The sequence below is a fragment of the Carcharhinus amblyrhynchos genome, chromosome 33 (genome assembly GCF_965287045.1).
Source record: "Carcharhinus amblyrhynchos chromosome 33, sCarAmb.v2.hapA, whole genome shotgun sequence".
In the NCBI taxonomy this organism is placed as follows: domain Eukaryota; kingdom Metazoa; phylum Chordata; class Chondrichthyes; order Carcharhiniformes; family Carcharhinidae; genus Carcharhinus; species Carcharhinus amblyrhynchos.
Genome location: NC_137356.1, coordinates 4,577,709 through 4,600,893, shown reverse-complemented (window position 1 = coordinate 4,600,893; position 23,185 = coordinate 4,577,709). Strand labels below are relative to the sequence as shown.

The 23,185-nt window shown below is 47.6% G+C and overlaps 1 protein-coding gene across 1 annotated transcript in view; it reads right to left on the bottom strand.

Moving 5' to 3' along the window:
- Nucleotides 1-23,185, bottom strand: part of LOC145360884 (uncharacterized) — a 39,030-nt gene that overhangs the window by 7,520 nt on the left and 8,325 nt on the right. The window contains exons 2-6 of the mRNA XM_080216385.1: nucleotides 22,568-22,693; nucleotides 20,456-20,518; nucleotides 17,622-17,696; nucleotides 13,307-13,363; nucleotides 11,965-12,021 (exon numbers count right to left, since the gene is read on the bottom strand). Coding sequence (XP_080072511.1) covers nucleotides 11,965-12,021; nucleotides 13,307-13,363; nucleotides 17,622-17,696; nucleotides 20,456-20,518; nucleotides 22,568-22,693 — 378 coding nt within the window. The remainder of the gene's footprint in view (nucleotides 1-11,964; nucleotides 12,022-13,306; nucleotides 13,364-17,621; nucleotides 17,697-20,455; nucleotides 20,519-22,567; nucleotides 22,694-23,185) is intronic.

Below are 23,185 nucleotides of genomic sequence, written 5' to 3'. Positions count from 1 at the left end.
GATGGTACGTCCGCTCCCTGGTGCCAGGTTCTGGGATGTCACGGAGCGGCTGCACACCATTCTGGGAAGAGAAGGTGAACAGGCAGAGGCAATGGATACACATTGGTACCAACAACACAGATAAACTAAGGGGAATGAGGAACTGCAGGCTGAGTACTTAGGAGATAAATAAAAATGCAGGATCTCAGCATTATTCCCAGTTCCGCATGCGTGCGAGAGCAGGAATGACCAGAGAGACTAAATTCACACGTGGCTGGAGGAATGGTGTGCCAGGAGGGATTCAGATTCTGGAGGCACTGGGACCAGATCTGGGGAATTTGGAACCTGTGCATACTGGACGGCCCAGGCCCAGGCAGAGCTGGGGGCAATGTTCTTGCGGGGGGGGTTTTGCTAGTTCTGTTGGGGAGTATTTAAACTGCGGCAGGGGGTATGAGATCCCAGGAGTAGGATTAGAAAGGATGGATTCAGGCCAGGAAAATGGAGATAGGACATTAGCCATTGATGTTGATGCTGTAATGATAGACTTGGAATTACAGGAGAAGCAAAGTTTTTAAAGTGTCCAGCTAGGAAAATTGACAGGGTTAACTATTTATACTTCAGAGGTGGCACGGTGGTTAGCACTGTTGCTTCACAGCGCCAGGGACCCAGGTTCGATTCCCGACTTGGGTCACTCTCTGTGTGGAGTTTGCACATTCTCCCTGTGTCTGCGTGGGTTTCCTCCGGGTGCTCCGGTTTCCTCCCACAGTCCAAAGATGTGCGGGTTTGGCAGATTGGCCATGCTAAATTGCTCCTTAGCATCAGGGGATCTAGGTAGGGTAAATGCATGGGGTTAAGGGGATAGGGCCTGGGTGGGATTGTGGTGGGATTCAATGGGCTGAATGGCCTCCTTCTGCACTGTAGGGATTCCATGATTCTAAGAACATAAGAAATAGGAGCAGGAGTAGGCCATCTAGCCATTCTGCCTCAGCTGTTCCTTCACTGTCACTGGGTCAAAATCCTGGAACTCCCTCCCTAACAGCGCTGAAGGTGTACCTACACCACATGGACTCCCGCAGTTCAAGAAAGTGGTTCACCATTACCTTCTCAAGGGGCATTTAGAGATGGGCAATAAATTCTGATCTAGCCAGCGTCGCCCACACCCCATATATTAATTTAAGAAATGGTTCCAGATTGCCAAATTGCAACAACTCCTGAGGTGAACTTTGCACCAAGGCAGCTGGGAACAAATGCACCATCGCAGTCACCAAGAAAAGGAGCAAAGACACAAATAATCAAACTTGGCCGCTCACCGTAACCCTTAATTCCTTTACTGTTCAAAAATCTATCCATCCTTGCCTTAAAAACATTCAATGAGGGAGCCTCAACTGCTTCACTGGGCCAGTGAAGTGTTTGCCCCCAGGAATATTCTCTGAGATCCTGCAGAACCCATAAGACTATAAGACACAGGAGCAGAATTAGGCCACTCGGCCCATCGAGTCTGCTCTGCCATTCAATCATGGCTGATATTTTTTCTCATCCCCATTCTCCTGCCCTCTCCCCATAACCCCGATCCCCTCATTAATCAAGAACCTATCTATCTCTGTCTGAAAGACACTCAATGGCCTGGCCTCCACAGCCTTAGAACATAGAACATTACAGCACAGTACAGGCCCTTCGGCCCTCAATGTTGTGCCGAGCTATGTCCAATCCCAAGATCAAGCTATCCCACTCCCTATCATTCTGCGGCAAAGATTCACCACTCTCTGGCTGAAGGAATTCCTCCTTATTTCTGTTTTAAAGGATTGCCCCTTTAGCCTGAGGTTGTGCCCTCCGGTTTTAGTTTTTCCTACTAGTGAAAAAATCCTCTCCACGCCCACCCTATCCAGGCCTGGCAGTATCCTGTAAGTTTCAATAAGATCCCCCCCTCCTCCTTCTAAACTCCAACGAGTACAGACACAGAATCCTCAGCCGTTCCCAGGCCTGGGATTGGTCAGAATGTCTCTAAATCGCTACAGGAAGTGGCACTAAATCATTCCCCTCACATAAAAAGCTTGAGGCCTGAGTAGGCCAAGAATGTATCTGCTGTTTATCTTTTCAAAGCGGTTGTGGTTTAATGATGAGTGCATTCTTGCTCCTTCCAAGCACAGTGTGCGAGAGATAACACTCGGCTGTACCTCCCATACCCTCCTTATCTTATCAAAGTGACGAGGCGATGTGCAGAGATAATTAATGCTCTCTTGTACAACTCTTCACAGCGTGGTAGCTGGTCTGTGCCAAGTTCCTCTCTCTCTCTCTCTCTCTCTCTGTGCCTTCAGCTGGGTAAAGGCTGTATTGCATTCCTGAGGGTGAGATGTCGAATGGGTTTAGAGGTGGAATTAGGGCCTATAGTCCCATCGTGTGAAGTGTAGAGTCAGCCCGGCTCGGCCTGCGGACTCTGGCCCGCTGTGATCCTTGCCGATTTTGTCAATGTCACCACACTGTGATTTGGACAGCCAGCCCCAGGCCAGATCGGACGACACAGAACCCCTTTGCGGGACCGCCATAGAACACCGACAGTGCAGAAGGAGGCCATTCGGCCCATCGCGCCCGCTGTGAGGCTCTGAAACAGCATCTCACCCAGCACTGCTCCCCCCACTCCTTCACCCACCCCCATCCCTGCATTTACCTGGGCCGATCCCCTTAACCTGCACATCTTTGGACACTAAGGGGCAATTTAGCATGGCCAATCCATCTAACCCAACATCTTTGGACACTAAGGGACAATTTAGCATGGCCAATCCGCCTAACCTGCACATCTTTGTTCACTAAGGGACAATTTAGCATGGCCAATCCATCTAACCCACACATCTTTGGACACTAAGGGGTAATTTCGCATGGCCAATGCTCCTAACCTGCACATCTTTGGAGTGTGGGACGGAACTGGACCATCCGGAAAGAACCCATGCAGACACGGGGAGAATGTGCAAACTCTGAATAGTCCATTCCCCTCCAAGGTCCCTGAAGCAGTTCAAGAAGAAAGGAAGGTCCACCGATTTGGGTTGCCAACCCTCCTGGCATTGGGAATTAATCTCCAGGAAACTGTAGGAGAAAAGAACCATGGGGGGGGGGGTGTGATTCGAAAAGAAAATGACATTTGTTTATTTAAATATTGGGGATTGTTTGGGGGAAAAAGCAATTTGATGAAGAGAGGCGTCTGAACGTGTGGGATTCTGCAATGGGCCCTCCAGGACTATGCTTGTCTGGAGTTGGTAACTGCGCTGTCAGCACCTTCTGGGATGGGTAATAAGTGTGATGCGTGTCCTTGCCTTTAGTCTCCCCAATCAGACTCTAAGCTGATAAGGATGAGAACTCTTCATCTTCAATACTCGTCAGGCCGCCTTGTTTGGACTGGTTTCATTAGACATCAAATGATTCTTTAGCGCAGGTCAGCAGTGTAGCCCTCCAGAATATCTACACATACCAGATCGTTTCCAGTTAAATAGTTCCTACCTTTCTATAGTTAATATAACAAAATATAACACCTTGTATATGTAATATTGTGTGTACATCTGACAGTTTTTATGTATGAGCAGGGGTGTGTGCACGCATATGTATGTGGGTGCGTTTTTCTGCTTGTGCATTTATATGCAGGTGTGTGGGTGTTTAACCAGGTATGCGTGTGAATGGCTACGTGTGTGTGTGTGTGTGTGTGTGTGTGTGTGGGGTGGGGGGGGGGGAAGATTGATGGGCTTGTGTGTGTGTGTGTTTGCATACTTACATGGGAGTATGGGGCTGTCTGTCATGTGGGTAGGTATATGTGTAGTTGGTGTTGTTGTGGACGCTTGGATATGTATGGGGGTGTGTGTGGGTGTGTGCATGTGTATCTGTCTATGTGGATGGGTGTGTGGGTGTATATATGTATATACATGGATATTTGGACAGGTATGTGTGTGTGTATATGTGTACATGTATATGTAGATTGTCAGAAGGTGAGTGTGTATATGTGGATGTGTGTGCAGGTGTGAATGTGTATATGTATCTGTGTATTGTGACATTAGTGTACCTTCAAGAAATGTTTTATTTTAAATCATGTTCTCTGCAGCTGTAAGCAGTTTTGCTCTCATTGTTGCCAGCTGCTAGAAGTCCTTTTTATTGCTACTTAAATGGGGTTTTATTTATTTTACAATGGGTTACAGACATTTTCTGGGATTGTTTCATGATCCTGCATTGTTAGGAGGAAGGTCATGTATTTTGGATAGGCTTTTTTTTCCCCTTCCCAGTGAATTTAAGGTTTCATTTTCTATTTGGCTGGCTGCAGTTTTAGTTTAAGAAGGGACATCAAGCAGAAAAGAAGTGTTTCTCTCTTCCTGGAATTGGAAATCTTGCTGGTTAGCTGAAAGCAAGGCTTCTTTTCTTCCTGGAGTGGAAAATCCACTGTTGGTGGTTGGTTTGCCTAGATTCTCTTCTTGGTCTTCTGGGAAGCTGTTCTTACCTCAGGCTGTTCTGGCTGCATCCAGAGGGCTGCTAGAAGTTACAAGATTGAGACATCAGGGTTTCAACTCTCCAACCAAAGAACTCAGTTCCAGAATCACTGATCATTAGTCTTTGCTGTGTTAAACTTTGGCAAATGATTTTTTTTGTCTATGGGAGGTTTTTGTTTGGACAAAGAACGAAGAATAAAGAAAATTTCAGCCATGCTGTCTGACTGAACTAAAACTCCAACCCTTCCAAGGTTCCCATCATGTATTTGTCCAGATGTCCCTTAAAACTCACTATCATATCTGCTTCTACCACCTCCTCCGGCAGCGAGTTCCAGGCACCCATCACACTCAGTAAATTACTTGCCTCGTGCATCTCCTTTAAACCTTGCCCTTCGCACCTTAAACCTGTGCCCCCGAATAATTGACTCTTCCACCCTGGGAAAAAGCTTCTGACTATCCACTCTGTCCATACCTCTCATAATCTTGTAGACTTCGATCAGTTCTCCCCCTCAATCTCTGTCGCTCCAGTGAGAACAAACCAAGTTTCTCCAGTAAGCAGTCTCACAACACCAGGTTAAAGTCCCACAGGTTTATTTGGAATCATGGGCTTTCGGAGCACTGCTCCTTCATCAGGTGAGTGGGAGTTGTGTTCACAAACAGGGCATATATAGACACAGGCTCAATTATAAGATAATGGTTGGAATGAGAGTCTTAACAGGCAATCAAGTCTTTAAAGGTACAGACAATGTGAGTGGAGAGAGGGTTAAGCACAGCTTAAAGAGATGTGTATTGTCTCCAGACAGGACAGTTAGGAAGATTTTGCAAGCCCAGGCAATACAGCTCGTGTGACATGAACCCAAGATGGATTGGCCTTGCTAAATTGACCCTAGTGTCAGGGGGATTAGCAGGGTAAATGTGTAGGGTTATGAGAATAAGGCCTGGGTGGGATTGTGGTTGCTGCAGACTCGATGGGCCAAATGGCCTCTTTCTTGGCACAGTGGGTTAGCACTGCTGCCTCACAGCACCAAGGACCCAGCTCAATTCCCAGCTTGGGTCACTGTCTGTGTGGAGTTTGCACATTGTCTCCGTGTCTGCGTGGGTTTCCTCCGGGTGCTCCAGTTTCCTCTGTGCGGGTTAGAGGGACTGGCCATGCTGAATTGCCCCTTAGTGTCAGGGGAATTAGCAGGGTTATGGGAATAGGTCTGGGTGAGACTTTGATCAATGCTGAAGGGGCTCCTTCTACACTGTCGGGATTCTATAATTATACAGTGTGTATATATGTGTGAGTGTGTGTGTGTGTGTGTGTGTGTGTGAGTGTGTGTGTGAGTGTGCAAGTATGTGTGTGTTTATGTGTGTGGGCGTATGTGTGAGTATGTGTGTATGAGTGTGTGTGTGTGTGTGTGTGTGTGTGTCTGTGTGAGTCTGTGGGTGAGTGTGTGAGTGTGAGTGTGTGAGGTGGTGTGTGTGTGAGGGTGTGTGTGTGTGTTTGTGTGAGAGTGGGTGTGTGTGTGTGTGTGTGTGTGTGAGTGTGTGTGTGAGTGTGTGTGTGTGTGTGTGTGTGGATGAGTGTGTGAGTGTGTGTGTGTGGGTGAGTGTGTGTGTCTGTGGGTGAGTATGAGAGTGTGTGTGTGAGAGTGTGTGAGTGTGAGAGTGTGTGTCTGTGGGTGAGTGTGTGAGTGTGAGAGTGTGTGTGTGGGTATATGTGAGGGTTTAAGGATGAGTGTGCGGCTATGTGAGTGCAGCGTCAGATCCTGAATAAACTGTGAAAAAATGATTTAATCAGTGAGATGTTTGTGTTGTAATGGTGGAAACAGAAACTAGTATTTCATTCCAATTGTTTAATGAGTTAAGCATAAATACAGGTTAACAGGAAATTGCCAATGTCGTTTGCGGTTAAGTTTCATCTTTCCCTTCATTGCACATTCAAAATGGTTTTCTTCAGATCAAACAACCCAACAACAATGTCCCAATCCCTCGGTAAGATCCGTTATCCCCATCCATTTCTCCAAACCAATCTTCACCCTGTCAATCACAAAGCCTTCCAGAATTTTGACAGTGAGAGAACTGACCTTCGATGCAGCAGGTCAGATTTTTTAAAAAATCAACTTCAAAAAGGTCCTCATTTCCCATGATTAACAAGAGAATCAAGAACACTGTCAGGAAACTGCCAGAATGTAGAGTGGCACAGTGGTTAGCACTGCTATCTCAGAGCACCAGGGACCCGGGTTCAATTCCTGGCTTGGGCCACTGTCTGGGTGGAGACTGCACATTCTCCCCGTGTCTGCGTGGGCTCCCTCCAGGTCCTCCAGTTTCCTCCCACAGTGCGAAAGACGGCTGGTTAGGTGGATTGGACATGCTAAATTGCACCTTAATTTCCCAAAGTGTGAAGGTTAGAGATATTAATGGGGTAAATATGGGGTTATGGGGATGGGGCCTGGGTGGGATTGTTGTCGGTGCAGACTCGGTGGACTGAATGGCCTCCTTCTGCACTGTAGGGATTCTAGGTGGATTGGCCATGCTAGATTGCCCTTTGGTGTCCCAAGACGTACAGGTAAGGTGGATTAGCCATGCTAAGTATGTGGAGTTACGGGAATAGGATGGGGACGAGGGCTTGTCAGAGAGTTGATGCAGACTCGATGGGCTGAACGGCCCTCTCTGTACTGTGGGTCTTCTATGATATAGATACCAGCACTGTGGTTATCTGCACAGATACAGCTGCGAGAGAACTTTCAACAGTGACCCTGGAGCTTAACTGCTCTCCATCGCAACAACCTGAATTTATATAGCACCTTTAGTGTGATAAAACATCCCGTGTCATTTTGCAGGAGCGTTATTGGACAATTGATTAAAAGGTTTGCTCAAAGTGATGGGTTTTACGGAGCGGGGAGGGGAGGTTTAGGGAGGGGCTTCTGCCCTCCCCCCTCCCCTAGTTAGTAGTTGCAAGGGTCTTAGGTTTTGCCTTCAATGTATATTTTTCATTTAAGTGACATGGGCATCACTGACTGGGCCAGCATTTATTGCCCATCCCTAATTATTGTCATAGAGGTTTACAGCATGGAAACAGGCCCTTTGGCCCAACTCGTCCATTCTGCCCTTTTATTTAAAACCCCTAAGCTAGTCCCAATTGCCCACATTTGGCCCCTATCCCTCTATACCCATCTTACCCATTAACTGTCTAATGTTTTTTAAACGACTACGTCTGGTAAGTTGTACCAGACACTCACCACCCTCTGTGTGAAAAAATTGCCCCTCTAAAACCCTTTTGTATCTCTCCCCTCTCACATTAATCCTCTGCCCTCTAGTTTTAGACTCCCCTACCTTTGGGAAAAGATATTGACTATCTTGCTGATCTGTGCCTTTCATTATTTTATAGACCTCTATAAGATCACCCCTCAGCCTCCTACGCTTCAGAGAAAAAAGTCCCAGTCTATCCAGCCTCTCCTTATAATTCAAACCATCAAGTCCCGGTAGCATCCTAGTAGATCTTTTCTGCACTCTTTCCAGTTTAATAATATCCTTTTTATAATTGGGTGACCAGAACTGTACACAGTATTCCAAGTGTGGCCTTACCAATGTCTTGTACAACTTCAACAAGACGTCCCAACTCCTGTAGCCAATTGCCCTTGAACTGGTGTCTCACTTGCCCATTTGAGAAGGCATTTTAAGAGTCAACCACATTGCTGTGGCTCTGGAGTCACATGTAGGCCAGACTGGGTAAGGATGGCAGATTTCCTTCCATAAAGAACTTTAGTGAACCAGATGGGTTTTTCTGACAATGGTTTCATGGTCATCAGTAGATTCTTAATTCCAGATATTTTTTATTGAATTCAAATTCCACCATACCAGGATTCGAACCCGGGTCCCCAGAACATTAGTTGAGTTTCTAGATGAATAGTCTCGCGATAATAGCACTAGGCTGCCACTTCCCCAAATAGATGGAGATTCCTGTGCATTTTCCATGTAGTAAGAAGTTTCACAACACCAGGATAAAGTCCAACAGGTTTATTCGTAGCAAACGGCACCAGCTTTTGGAACTGGCTGGTCCTTCATCAGAAGGAATAGCCGGTTCTGAAAGCTAGCGGCACCTGCTACAAATAAATCTGTTGGACTTGAACCTGGTGTTGTGAAACTTCTTACTGTGTTTACCGCAGTCCAATGCCAGCATCTCCACATCATTTTCCGTGCATGCAGAAGCATTGACAGTGGATTTTTAGCAAGCTGAACTATGACCCCCCCATGACCAGCCCCCTTCTCTCTGACCCCACTCCCCTAACCCCAATCAACCCCAGACTTCCGGAACAACAGCGAGGCAACCCATGGAAATATAAAAGTGTTCCCTTTTTTGGTTAGGAGTCAGTGACCAACATTGGGAGGCCGTGAAAGAGTTTGATTGGTGGCCCCTAACACTGCCCTTCTCCCACCGGGCAGAATTGGAAGGTGGGTGGGAAGGAGGTCGAACCCCGGGCCTGGTTCCTTTGACACAGAGGAATTGGAAGCTTAGGCATTGAGTAGATGCTCTGTCCAACAGAAGTTTGATAGGTTCTCGATGTGTTTTCTCCACCAGCCGGTACATGTCACAGATATACAAAAGCGGGCTTGAGTTTTCTTCCGTACGATTGGTATCTTCAGCGGCATCAGCTTGCAGATTCATTAGAAATTCTCTTCAGTCAGTAAGCAATATGTTGCTCACTGTTGTTGGTTGACAGAAGACTAGCGGCCTGGGAACAGAATCAATGGACCCTTTTAAACACGAGGTTCAATAACATTAACACTATTCCTTCACCGTGTCGTGTGGTCCGGACAATCGCTGTTCACTCTCATTTGTTCATGTGGGATCTTACTGTGCACAAATTGCAAAATGTGCAGTACAGAAGCAGGCCACTGAGCCTGACTATACAGCCCTGGTGTTTACACTCCATGCCAGACTCCCCCATTCCATCTCTGCCAGTTCAGTCGGCTAGTTTGTGACGCACAGCGACACGGGTTCGATTCCCACACCAGCTGAGATTATTCATTTACAAATTCACTTAGAATCCCTGCAGTGCAGAAGGAGGTCATTCGGCCCACTGAGTCTCCACCAACTAGGCCCTAGCCCCGTAACCCATGTATTTACCCCACTAATCCCTCTAACCGAGGCATCCCGGGACACTAAGGGACAATTTAGCATGGCCAATATACCTAACCCACACATCTTTGGATTGTGGTAGGAAACTGGAGCACCTGGAGGAAACCCACACAGACACAGGGAGAATGTGCAGACTCCATACAGACAGTGACTCAAGCCGGGAATCGAACCCGGGTCCCTGCCGATGTGAGGCAGCAGTGCTAACCATTGTGCCACCAAGCCAATCCTTCATCTTCTCAACTTTGCCTCATAGAGACTTATAAAATTCTAACAGGTCTAGACAGGGTAGATGCAGGAAGGATGTTCCCGATGGTGGGGGAGTCCAGAGCCAGAGTTCACAGTCTGAGGATTCAGGGTAGACCATTTAGAACGGAGATGAGGAGACACTTCTTCACCCAAAGAGTGGTGAGCCTGTGGAATTCATTAACACAGGAAGTAGTTGATGCCAAAACATTGAATATATTCAAGAGGCGTCTGGATACAGCACTTGGGGATCAAAGGTTATGGGGAGAAAGCAGGATTAGGCTATTGAGTTGGACAATCAGCCACGATCATGATGAATGGTGGAGCAGGCTCGAAGGGCCGAATGGTCTCCTACTGCTCCTATCTTCTATGTTTCTAAAGAGAATCTCGAGCTATGACATTGGACCGTGGGACATTTGAATGTTTAACTTGCGCAGTCACACCATCGATTGGGTAGCACTGATTTGCAAATCCAGCACACTGTGTTTCCCAGTGTACTGTCACATTGTGATGCTGTGATTCAAATGCATTCCCACTGCCCTCCTCAATGATCTAGACTGAATCAGAGTATTCATCATCAGAATTCAAATCAACACTTCACAGGGACATCGTCTGGCACAAACTGTAAACCAAAGGGTTTGGAGCATTTAAAAAAAGACAGAAAATGCTCCCAACACATGACAAATCAATCAGCCCAGGGGACAGAGTCATAGAATCCCTACAGTGCAGAAGAAGCCATTCAGCCCATCGAGTCTGCACCGACTCTCACAGAGTATCTTACCCAGACACTCTCCCCGTAACCCCCACAAGGCCAATCTCCTTAATCTACACATCTTTGGCCACTAAGAGACAATTTAGCATGGCCAATCCACCTAAACTGCACATCTTTGGACACTAAGGGACAATTTAGCATGGCCAATCCACTTAATCTGCACATCTTTGGACACTAAGGAGCAATTTAGCATGGCCAATCCAACTAACCAGTACATCTTTGGACTGTGGGAGGAAACCGGAGACTCGGAGGAAACCCATACAGACATGGGGAGAACATGCAAACTCAACACAGTCACTCAAGGCCAGAATTGAACCCAGGTACCTGGAGCTGTGGGGCAGTGGTGCACTGTAGATGGAGGAAGAACAACTACGACAATGGTTTTAACAACAATAATGGCAATAGTGCTTTAAAATGGCGACTCTGACTGCGAGCTAAACATGCTGGGACGTTTGCTCAATTTCTATTCAAGACCAGTTGCAGGTAGTAAAGTTACTGTTAGTCACGGATCTGGTCTGGGAACTGTGGCCTAAGGCTTCCTGTGAGAAGATGTTTAATCTGGAGTAGGCTTGGTGGCACCGAGTAATGGGTGAGACATGAAGTTTGAACTAAGCATAATGGCGTTGTTTGCAATTAATTTCATTAGCTGTTCAAGCCTTGTGATTGGCTGGATGACGGAGACTCTTCTGGAAGCAAGTAATTTATAGATAAAAGACGCTGCGGTGCTTTGTTTGCCAGTGGCAACAATACAGAAATTAACCATCGTAAGAAGTGTGCCCTACAGAAACTTCTTCAGAGAAGACAGTGAAGATACATTCTGCATCAGAGGTAATCCTGGCCAGGTTTATCCTGACACAGTAATGTCTATATGCATTTAAAGAATTGAAGTTAATGTTTAGTTAAGAGTTAAAGTTCAGTAAAAGAGTTAGGGTGCTTGGGTCACTGTCTGTGCGGAGACTGCACGTTCCCCCCGTGTCTGCATGGGTTTCCTCCGGGTGCTCCAGTTTTCTCCCACAGTCCGAAAGATGTGCTGGTTAGGGTGCATTGGCCGTGCGAAATTCTCCCTCAGTGTACCCGAACAGGTGCCGGAGTATGGTGACTAAGGAATTCTCACAGTAACTTCATCGCAGTGTTAATGTAAGCCTTACTTGTGGCACTTATAAATAAACTAAACTCAAAAGGTGCATCTTTATTTGAGAACAAGAACTCATCGAACGGAGAACAAGAACTCATCGAGCGTGAACCACAGCCTGCTTACAAACCTGATGCTGAAACGGTCCATGATTTAAGTAACAAATTATCATTCTGTATTTTGAGGCTTATCTTTCAGAATGATATCAAATTAAACAGCTCCATTTTGAAAGGTAATGCGGGTAAAAACTCACCGGCAGCAACACTGGTGGTCACTTTAGATTCTTCTGTGTTTGGTGCGGTTGACGATTCTGAAAGGTAACATTGAAATACGCACCGTTATCCTGTGTAAACACACGGCAGCTACTTGTATTTGAGGTGCTGAGAGAGTGCCTGAGTCAGAGGGTCAGTGCTGAGGGAGTGCCGCACTGTCAGAGGGTCAGTGCTGAGGGAGTGCCACACTGTCAGAGGGTCAGTGCTGAGGGAGTGCCGCACTGTCAGAGGGTCAGTACTGAGGGAGTGCCGCACTGTCAGAGGGTCAGTGCTGAGGGAGTGCCGCACTGTCAGAGGGTCAGTACAGAGTGAGTGCCGCACTGTCAGAGGGTCAGTGCTGAGGGAGTCCCGCACTGTCATAGGGTCAGCACTGAGGGAGTGCCACACTGTCAGAGGGTCAGTGCTGAGGGAGTGCCGCACTGTCAGAGGGTCAGTACTGAGGGAGTTCCACACTGTCATAGGGTCAGCACTGAGGGAGTGCCACACTGTCAGAGGGTCAGTACTGAGGGAGTGCCGCACTGTCAGAGGGACAGTGCTGAGGGAGTGCCGCACTGTCAGAGGGTCAGTGCTGGGGGAGTGCCGCACTGTCAGAGGGTCAGTGCTGAGGAAGATTGGGCTAAATATATGGGAAACAGGGTTAGGCCCTGGGTGGGATTGTGTTTGGTGCAGCCTCGATGGGCCGAATGGCCTCCTTCTGCTCTGTATGATTCTATGACTTGATTACTCTATGATTCCAAAGTGTCCTTTAAGTGAGTGGCTTGCTGGGTCATTTCAGAGTCAACCACATTGCTGTGGCTCTGGAGTCACATGTAGGCCAGACCGGGTAAGGACAGCAGATTTCCTTCCCTAAAGGACGTTAGGGACCCAGATGGATTTTTCCGACAATTGACAATGGTTTCAAGGTCATCAGTAGATCGTTAATACAATTCAAGTTACTGTGAAAATCCCCTAATTGCTACACTACGTTACACTTCACTTCACCTACACTTCAGGTTCACTCAGGGAGAATTTAGCACGGCCAATGAACCCTAACCAGCACGTCTTTCAGACTGTGGGAGGAAACCGGAGCACCCGGAGGAAACCCACGCAGACACGGGGAGATCATGCAGACTCCGCACAGACAGTGACCCAATCTGGGAATCAAACCAGGGTGCCTGGCACTGTGAGGCAGCAGTGTTAACCATTGTGCCACTTGTACATTGACTCATTGACTCTGAAACACTGCTCACAGACCTGATGCTGGAAAGGTCCATGACTTTATTAAAAAACTATCATTCTGTATTTTGAGGCTTATGTTCCAGAGTAATGTCAAATTAAACTCACCGGCAGCAACACTGGAGGCGACATTAGATTCTTCTGTGTTTGGTGTGGTTGACAATTCTGAAAGGTAACATTGAAATACGCACCGTTATCCTGTGTAAACACACAGCAGCTACTTGTATTTGAGGTGCTGAGGGAGTCCCGCACTGTCAGAGGGTCAGTGCTGAGGGAGTGCCGAACTGTCAGAGGGTCAGTGCTGAGGGAGTGCCACACTGTCAGAGGGTCAGTGCTGAGGGGGTGTCACACTGTCAGAGGGTCAGTACTGAGGGAGTGTCACACTGTCAGAGGGTCAGTGCTGAGGGGGTGTCACACTGTCAGAGGGTCAGTGCTGAGGGGGTGTCACACTGTCAGAGGATGTACCCGGAGGAAACCCAAGCAGCCACAGTGAGAACCTGCAGACTCCACACAGACAGTGACCCAAGCTGGGAATCCAACCTGGGTCCCTGGTGCAGTGAGGCAGTCGTACTAACCACTGTGCCACCGTGACACCCGTACGTTGATTCATTGAGCGTGAACCACAGCCTGCTTACACACCTGATGCTGGAACAGTCCATGATTTACACAAAAAATTATCATTCCGTATTTTGAGGCTTATGTTCCAGAATGATAACAAATTAAACAGCTCCATTATGAAACGTAATGCGGGTAAAAACTCACTGGCAGCAACACTGGAGGCGACATTAGATTCTTCTGTGTTTGGTGTGGTTGACGATTCTGAAAGGTAACATTGAAATACGCACCGTTATCCTGTGTTAACACACAGCAGCTACTTGTATTTGAGGTGCTGAGGGAGTGCCGCACTGTCAGAGGGTCAGTACTGAGGGAGTGCCGCACTGTCAGAGGGTCAGTGCTGAGGGAGTGCCGCACTGTCAGAGGGTCAGTACTGAGGGAGTGCCGCACTGTCAGAGGGTCAGTACTGAGGGGGTGTCACACTGTCAGAGGGTCAGTGCTGAGGGGGTGTCACACTGTCAGAGGGTCAGTGCTGAGGGGGTGTCACACTGTCAGAGGGTCAGTGCTGAGGGAGTGCCACACTGTCAGAGGGTCAGTGCTGAGGGGGTGTCACACTGTCAGAGGATGTACCCGGAGGAAACCCAAGCAGCCACAGTGAGAACCTGCAGACTCCACACAGACAGTGACCCAAGCTGGGAATCCAACCTGGGTCCCTGGTGCAGTGAGGCAGTCGTACTAACCACTGTGCCACCGTGACACCCGTACGTTGATTCATTGAGCGTGAACCACAGCCTGCTTACACACCTGATGCTGGAACAGTCCATGATTTACACAAAAAATTATCATTCCGTATTTTGAGGCTTATGTTCCAGAATGATAACAAATTAAACAGCTCCATTATGAAAGGTAATGCGGGTAAAAACTCACTGGCAGCAACACTGGTGGTCACTTTAGATTCTTCTGTGTTTGGTGTGGTTGACGATTCTGAAAGGTAACATTGAAATACGCACCGTTATCCTGTGTTAACACACAGCAGCTACTTGTATTTGAGGTGCTGAGGGAGTGCTGCACTGTCAGAGGGTCAGTGCTGAGGGAGTGCCGCACTGTCAGAGGGACAGTGCTGAGGGAGTGATGCACTGTCAGAGGGTCAGTACTGAGGGAGCGCCGCACTGTCAGAGGGTCAGTACTGAGGGAGCGCCGCACTGTCAGAGGGTCAGTGCTGAGGGAGTGTCGCACTGTCAGAGGGTCAGTGCTGAGGGAGTTCCGCACTGTACAGTGCTGAGGGAGCGCCGCACTGTCAGAGGGTCAGAGCTGAGGGAGTGCCGCCGCACTGTCAGAGGGTAAGTGCTGAGGGAGTGCCGCACTGTCAGAGGGTCAGGACTGAGGGAGTGCCGCACTGTCAGAGGGTCAGTGCTGAGGGAGCGCCGCACTGTCAGAGAGTCAGGACTGAGGGAGTGCCGCACTGTCAGAGGGTCAGTGCTGAGGGAGTGTCGCACTGTCAGAGGGTAAGTGCTGAGGGAGTGCCGCACTGTCAGAGGGTCAGGACTGAGGGAGTGCCGCACTGTCAGAGGGTCAGTGCTGAGGGAGCGCCGCACTGTCAGAGAGTCAGGACTGAGGGAGTGCTGCACTGTCAGAGGCGGTAGTCCTAACCACCGTAACACCCGTACATTGATTCATTGAGCGTGAACCACAGCCTGCTTACAAACCTGATGCTGGAATGGTCAATGATTCAAGTAACAAATTATCATTCTGTATTTTGAGGGTTCCAGAATGATAACGAATTAAACAGCTCCATTTTGAAAGGTAATGCGGGTAAAAACTCACTGGCAGCAACACTGGAGGCGACATTAGATTCTTCTGTGTTTGGTGGGGTTGACAATTCTGAAAGGTAACATTGAAATACGCACCGTTATCCTGTGTAAACACACAGCAGCTACTTGTATTTGAGGTGCTGAGGGAGTGCCGCACTGTCAGAGGGTCAGTGCTGAGAGAGTGCCGCACTGTCAGAGGGTCAGTGCTGAGAGAGTGCCGCACTGTCAGAGGGTCAGTGCTGAGAGAGTGCCGCACTGTCAGAGGGTCAGTACTGAGGGAGTGCCGCACTGTCAGAGGGTCAGTGCTGAGGGAGTGCCGCACTGTCAGAGGGTCAGTAATGAGGGAGTGCCGCATTGTCAGAGGGTCAGTACTGAGGGAATGCTGTAGTGTCAGAGGGTCAGTACTGAGGGGTGTTGCACATTCAGAGGGTCAGTACTGAGGGAGTGTCACACTGTCAGAAGGTCAGTACTGAGGGAGTGCTGCACTGTGAGATGCTCAGTACTGAGGGGGTGCCGCATTGTCAGAGGGTCAGTACTGAGGGGGTGCCGCATTGTCAGAGGGTCAGTACTGAGGGGGTGCCGCATTGTCAGAGGGTCAGCACTGGGCGAGTTTCATTCCTGCCTGATGTTCTGAGACAGAAAGTTAGGAAGTTCAGCCTTCATCAGCAAGTAAATAAGTAAGGTCAAAGGTAAAGCCCCCATAATAACTTTGAGGGGGAGAGCTTGCTGGTAGCGATTGAAGCGGAGGGTCATCACATCTCAGGCAAGGAGAAATGTTGAGAAGGCAGGACCCTTATGGGTCATAGAATGCCTACAGTGCAGACTGAGACCATTCAGCCCATCGAGTCTGACCGACAACAATCCCAAAAAGGCCCTAACCTTATGTATTTACCTTGCTAAACCCCCTGACTCTAAGAGGCAATTTAGCACAGCCAATCAACCTAACCTGCACATCTTTGGACATTGAGGGGCAATTTAGCATGGCCAATCAACTAAGTCACACATCTATGGACACTAATGGACAATTTAGCATGGTCAATCCACCTAACATGCACATCTTTTTACATTAAGGGCCAATCCATCTAACCCACACACTTTTGGACATTAAGGGTTAATTTAGCATAACCAATACACCTAACTTGCACATCTTTAGACAATAAGGGGCAATTTAACATGGCCAATCCACCTAACCTACAATTTTTTGGCGTGAGGGAGGAAACCGAAACACCAGAAGGAAACCCACGCAGACACGGGGAGAATGTGCAAACTCCGCACAGACAGTGACCCCAGACCAACAATCAAAGATAACCAATGTGGGTTAAGCACCAGAGTTGAAGTGTGCCTTCAAGCCCAGTTCGACCTTTGGTAGTCCCCGGGGCCACCACTGATCTGTTACGCATGCCTGTCCCCGTTCCACCACTGCCCCAACAGAACGAAGATCGTACCATTGCGGAACTTGTTGGCAAGGCAGTTTGGTGAACCAGGAGATTCGCATTCCATAGGATATATCCAAAAGATACTTCATTAATATATTCCAAACAGCTGAAATGTAGAAAAGGCATACTCTCCATAACTTCCTGGATACCTGCTTCAGAGCAAAACTCCTGATCTATCTACTTGTTTCTTATTCATTCGTGGGACACGTGCATCGCTGGCTGGCCAGCATTTATTTCCCATCCCTAGTTGTCCTTGGAGGGCAGTTGAGAGTCAACCACCTTGCTGTGGCTGTGGAGACCAGACCAGGTAAGGACAGCAGATTTCCTTCCCTAAAGGGACATTAGTGACCCAGATGGATTTTTCCAGCAATGGTTTCATGATCATCAGAAGATTCTTAATGTCAGACATTTTTTATTGAATTCAAACTCCACCAGCTACCGTGCCGGGGATTCGAACCCGCTTTCTCAGGATAGATAGCTAGTATTCCTGGGTTAGTCATCTAGCAATAATACCACTAGGCTATCGCCTTACTACATTGCCTTTTTGACAGAGGATGGTAGAGACCTTGGAGAGAATTAAATACAACAAAGAAATAACCGAAAATCCTTTGAATAACTTACTCTGGTTTTGAATGTTGTTGAGTTCAGTCTTTATTTCCTTCAGATCCCGGTTTGTGTCATTACTAAACAATTCAACTGAAAGACAAACAGAAATCAGACAAGCAAGTGTGAGGTATTGCACTTTGGAAGGACAAACCAAGGTAGAACACACAAGGTAAATGGTGGGACACTGAAGAGTACAGTAGAACAGAGGGATCTGGGAATACAGATACGTAATGCCTTAAAAGTGGCATCACAGGTAGGTAGGGTCGTAAAGAGTGCTTTTGGTATGTTGGCCTTTATAAATCAAAATATTGACTATAAGAGTTGGAATGTTATGGTGAGGTTGTATAAGACTCTATTCGATTGAGTCTGAATGAGTTGGTGAGGCTGAATTTAGAGTATTGTGTGCAGTTTTGATCACCTAGTTATAGGGAGGATGTAAATAAGGTTGAAAGAGTGCAGAGAAGGTTCACAAGGATGTTACCAGGACTTGAGAAACTGAGTTACAGAGAAAGGTTGAATAGGTTAAGACTTTATTCCCTGGAGTGTAGAAGAATGAGGGGAGATTTGATAGAGGTGTATAAGATTTTGATGGGTATAGATAGAGTGAATGCAAGCAGGCTTTTTCCACTGAGGCTAGGGGAGAAAAAAACTAGAGGACATGGGTTAAGGGTGAAGGGGGAAACGTTTAAAGGGAATATTAGGGGGAGCTTCTTCACACAGAGAGTGGTGGGAGTGTGGAATGAACTGCCAGATGAAGTGGTGAATGCGGGGTCACTTTTAACACTTAAGAAAAACTTGGATGGGTACATGGAGGAGAGGGTGTGGAGGGATATGGTCCAGATGCAGGTCAGTGGAACTAGGCAGAAACTATTCAGTTCCCTGCTGGCTGGTGAGTGGTGGAGAGACTGTGAAAACTTAAAACAAAGTAAAACACTGACAAAAATGTTTGCAATACCTTACTGTCGTTTTGCATCTTACTGAGGCTAGTCATTAGTTCCATTTGCTTTTTCATTTGCTCTTGGAACATTGAGGTTGAAAGACAAAATCAACCTTCAGCATTAAATAGGGAACACCCCAACATCAGGAACAGAAAACTGTGCTGCAAAAGTTTTGTTAAAGTGTGAAAAATATTTTTATCAAAGTTTGATAAAAGTTTGAATATAAAAGTAGGGAGGTCTTTCTGCGGCTGTATAGGGCATTGGTGAGGCCGCAGCTGGAGTACTGTGTGCAGTTTTGGGTGCCGTACTTACGCAAGGATATTTTGGCCTTGGAGGGAGTGCAGAGGAGGCTTACTAGGCTGATGCCGGAGTTGAGGGGGTTGAGCTATGAGGAGAGGCTGAATAAACTAGGCTTGTACTCGTTAGAGTTTAGAAGAATGAGGGGAGATCTCATTGAGACATATAAGATGATGAATGGGATGGATAGGATAGAGGTGGAGAGACTCTTCCCGCTCAGAAAGGACTAGGGGACACAGCCTCAAGATAAAGGGGGGGCGGTTTAGAACAGAGTTGAGGAAGAACTTCTTCACTCAAAGGGTGGTGAATCTCTGGAATTCTCTGCCCATTGAAGTGGTGGAGGCTACCTCGCTAAATATTTTTAAGAAGCGGGTTGGTGGGTTTTTGATAAGAGAGGGGATTAAGGGTTATGGGGAGAGGGCGGGAATGTGGAACTGAGCCACGACAGATCAGCCATGATCTTATTGAATGGCGGGGCAGGCTCGAAGGGCCAGATGGCCTACTCCTGCTCCTATTTCTTATGTTCTTATGTTGAGCTTTTCTTTGTTGTGGAGAGAATGTCTATTCTGTACCTCAGCTGATATATTAATCAGAATATAATAATTAAATATCTTTTGGATATTCTCTATGGAATGTGAATAATGGTCAGGAATTAATATAACTCAATAATAAATGGATGGCACGGTGGCACAGTGGGTTGGCACTGCTGCCTCACAGCACCAGGGACCCGGGTTCGATTCCTGGCTTGGGTGACCATCTGTGCGGAGTTTGCACGTTCTCCCCACATCTGCATGGGTTTCATCCGGGTGCTCTGCTTTCCTCCCACAGTCTGAAAGATGCCTAGGTTAGGGGGGATTGACTCTTCTAAATTGTAGGTGGATTAGTGGGGCAAATATATGGGGCTAAGGGGTAGGTGCCTGGGTGGGAAGCTCCCATGAAATGGAGCCAGGAACTTGTTATGGAGACAGACCTATGGGGGAATAGAGAGATGTGGAGATGCCGGTGTTGGACTGGGGTAAACACAGTAAGAAGTCCCACAACACCAGGTTAAAGTCCAACAGGTTTACTTGTAGCAAACACCCCTAGCTTTCAGAACAGCCTGTTCCAAAAGCTAGTGGCATTTGCAACAAATAAACCTGTTGGACTTTAACCTGGTGTTATAGACTTCTTACTGGAATAGAGAGAGCAGAGACTTAGGAGAAGAATTATTTTTTATTCATTCGTGGGACACGGGCGTTGCTGGCTGGCCAGCATTTATTACCCAGCCCTAGTTGCCCCTTGAGAAGGTGGTGATGAGCTGCCTTCTTGAATCACTGCAGTCTATATTATGTGGGTTGACCCACAATGCCTTTAGGAAGGGAATTCCAGGATTTTGACCCAGCGACTATGAAAGAACGGCCGATTATATTTCCAAGTCAGGATGGTGAGTGGTTTGGAGGGGAACTTGCAGGTGGTGGTGTTCCCCATGTATCTGCTGCCCTTGTCCTTCAGGATGGAAGTGGTCATGTGTTTGGAAGGTTTATACTCAGTCCCCTGCTGGCTGGTGAATGGTGGAGAGACTGTGAAAACTTAAAACAAAGTAAGACTTTGACAAAAATGTTTGCAATAACTTACTGTTTTGAATCTTACTAGTCATTAGTTCCATTTGCTTTTTCATTTGCTCTTGGAACGTTGAGGCTGAAAGACAAAATCAACCTTCAGCATTAAATAGGGAACACCCCAACATCAGGAACAGAAAACTGTGCTGCTAACGTTTCATTAAAGTGTGAAAAATCTTTTTATCAAAGTTTGAGCTTTTCTTTGTTGTGGAGAGAGTGTCTATTCTGTACCTCAGCTGATATATTAATCAGAATATAATAATTAAATATCTTTTGGATATTCTCTATGGAATGTGAATAATGGTCAGGAATTAATATAACTCAATAATAAATGGATGGCACGGTGGCACAGTGGGTTAGCACTGCTGCCTCACAGCGCCAGGGACCCAGGTTTGATTCCCGGCTTGGGTGACCGTCTGTGTGGAGTTTGCACGTTCTCCCCACGTCAGTGTGGGTTTCCTCCGGGTGCTCCGGTTTCCTCCCACAGTCCAAAAGATGTACAGGTTAGGCGGATTGGCCATGCTAAATTGTACCTTAGTGTCCAATGATGTGCAGGTTAAGGGGATAGAATGGGGGAGAAGACCCAAGTAAGATGCTGGGTAGGGTTCTACAGCCTCGCTCGTCCCGAAACTGTAAAATCCCACCCTATTTCAATGGACCTGTCTATGTTCTGCCCCTCGTCCACTCCAATTGCCATGGTGGGTGGAGCGGTAATATTCCAGCCAATCTGTAGAGAGTCAGTGCAGACTCGATGGGCTGAATGGCCTGCTTCTACATGGTAGGGATTCTGTGATTCTATGAAACAGATCCACTTCCTTTTTCTGAAGGAAACTTGTCGCATTAATGGTCCTACCTCACCACCGCTGGTGGCCAAGCATTGACCAACCAAACGCCCCCGCCAACCCTCATTGCTTTCCTGCAGCCTGGGTTGCTCCGTGACCTTGGGGCTTTGATGCCTGTCCTTCCAGAGGCAGCCACAGCCTCCCAGTGGCGCTGCTGAGCATGATGACTGCCCACCTCTGATTGGCAGGCAGCTCTCAGTGGGCAGGACTCCCACCCCCGACATCTTGATGCCAGTGGAAGACCTACCGCAGTCTGATTGGCTCAGTGGGCCATTTTACAAGTTTATTAGTGTCACAAGTAGGTTTACATTAACACTGCAATGGAGTTACTGGGAAAATCCTCTAGTCACCACAATCTGTTTGGGTACACTGAGGGAGAATTTAGCATGGCCAATGCACCCTTACCAGCACATCTTTCAGACTGTGGGAGGAAACCCACGCAGACATGGGGAGGACTTGCAGACTCTGCTCAGGCAGTGACCCAAGCCGGGAATCGAACCTGGGTCCGTAGCGCTGTGAGGCAGCAGCGTTAATCACTGTGTCATTGTGAGCCACAGCTTAGAATCATAGCACCCTAAAGTGCAGAAAGAGGCCCTTCAGCCCATCGAGTCTGCACCAACTACAATCCCACCCAGGCCCTACCCCACATTTACCCGCTAATCCCTCTAACCTAAGCGTCCCAGGACATAAGGAGCAATTTTAACATGGCCAATCAACCTAACCTGCACAGCTTTGGACTGTGGGAGGAAACCGGAGAACCCAGAGGAAGCCCACACAGACACGAGGAGAATGTGCAAACTCCCCACGGACAGTGACCCGAGCCGGGAATCGAACCCAGGTCCCTGGAGCTGTGAAGCAGCAGTGCTAACCACTATGCCACCGTACCGCCCCAGGTGGAGCATAAACACCAGCGCAGACCAATTGAGGCTGTTTCTGTTCTGGAGATTCAGTGTAACTGGATATCAAAGCTGTGCCATTTGGGAGTGGGCATCTTTGTTCCCTCAACTCCCTCCCCTCTCTGAAAACAAGGAATTCTCAGTAGAATTCCTATGGTGTTTTGTTGAATTTCTTCCATAGCTCTGGAAGATAATTAGGGAGAATGGTGATACTGCGTGGATTTGGCAGGAGATCGGGAGATGCAACGTGGATATTCCACATTCCAGAATTTGGGAATGATACCAGCCAAAGAGCAGGAGCTAGGGTAGAGCGCGGACATTGTCCATTCCCTGGCCTCGAGTGACTCGCTCTCACAGGGGACTTCTGTCTCATTAGTTTGAAATACTTACTGTTTGAAATGCAAACCATAAGCAGGATAAAAGTCACAAAGAAGGAGATGCCCAGAATCAGGAAGAGGAAACAAGCTTTTCCTTGCAGAATGGAACATTCCCTACATGAAATCACTCTTCCACAACCTGTAAAAACGAAATGGAGATGATCAGTTTCCTTGTAGCTCGGTGAAGTTTTGGGTTAATGCTACAGTTCCTAATCCGAACAGGGAATCCACTCTGACGGTGAACAGTGGTTAGCACTTCTGCCTCACAGCACCAGGGACCCGGGTTTGATTCCCGGCTTGGGTCACTGTCTGTGTGGAGTCTGCACATACTCCCCGTGTCTGCGTGGGTTTCCTCCGGCTGCTCCGGTTTCCTCCCACAGTCTGAAAGACGTTAGGGTGCATTGGCCATGCTAAATTCTCCCTCAGTGTACCCAACAGACACCAGAGTGTGGCAACGAGGGGATTTTCACAGTAACTTCATTGCTGTGTTAATATAAGCCTTACTTGTGACACTAATAAACAAACTTCTTTAAAAACTGAGGGAGACTGATTGAAGAGTTGTTCTAGGTCTCTCTCTGCTCAATGATCCCAGATATTTCACTGTTCATTGTTGGGTGTTGAAGTTTAGAAT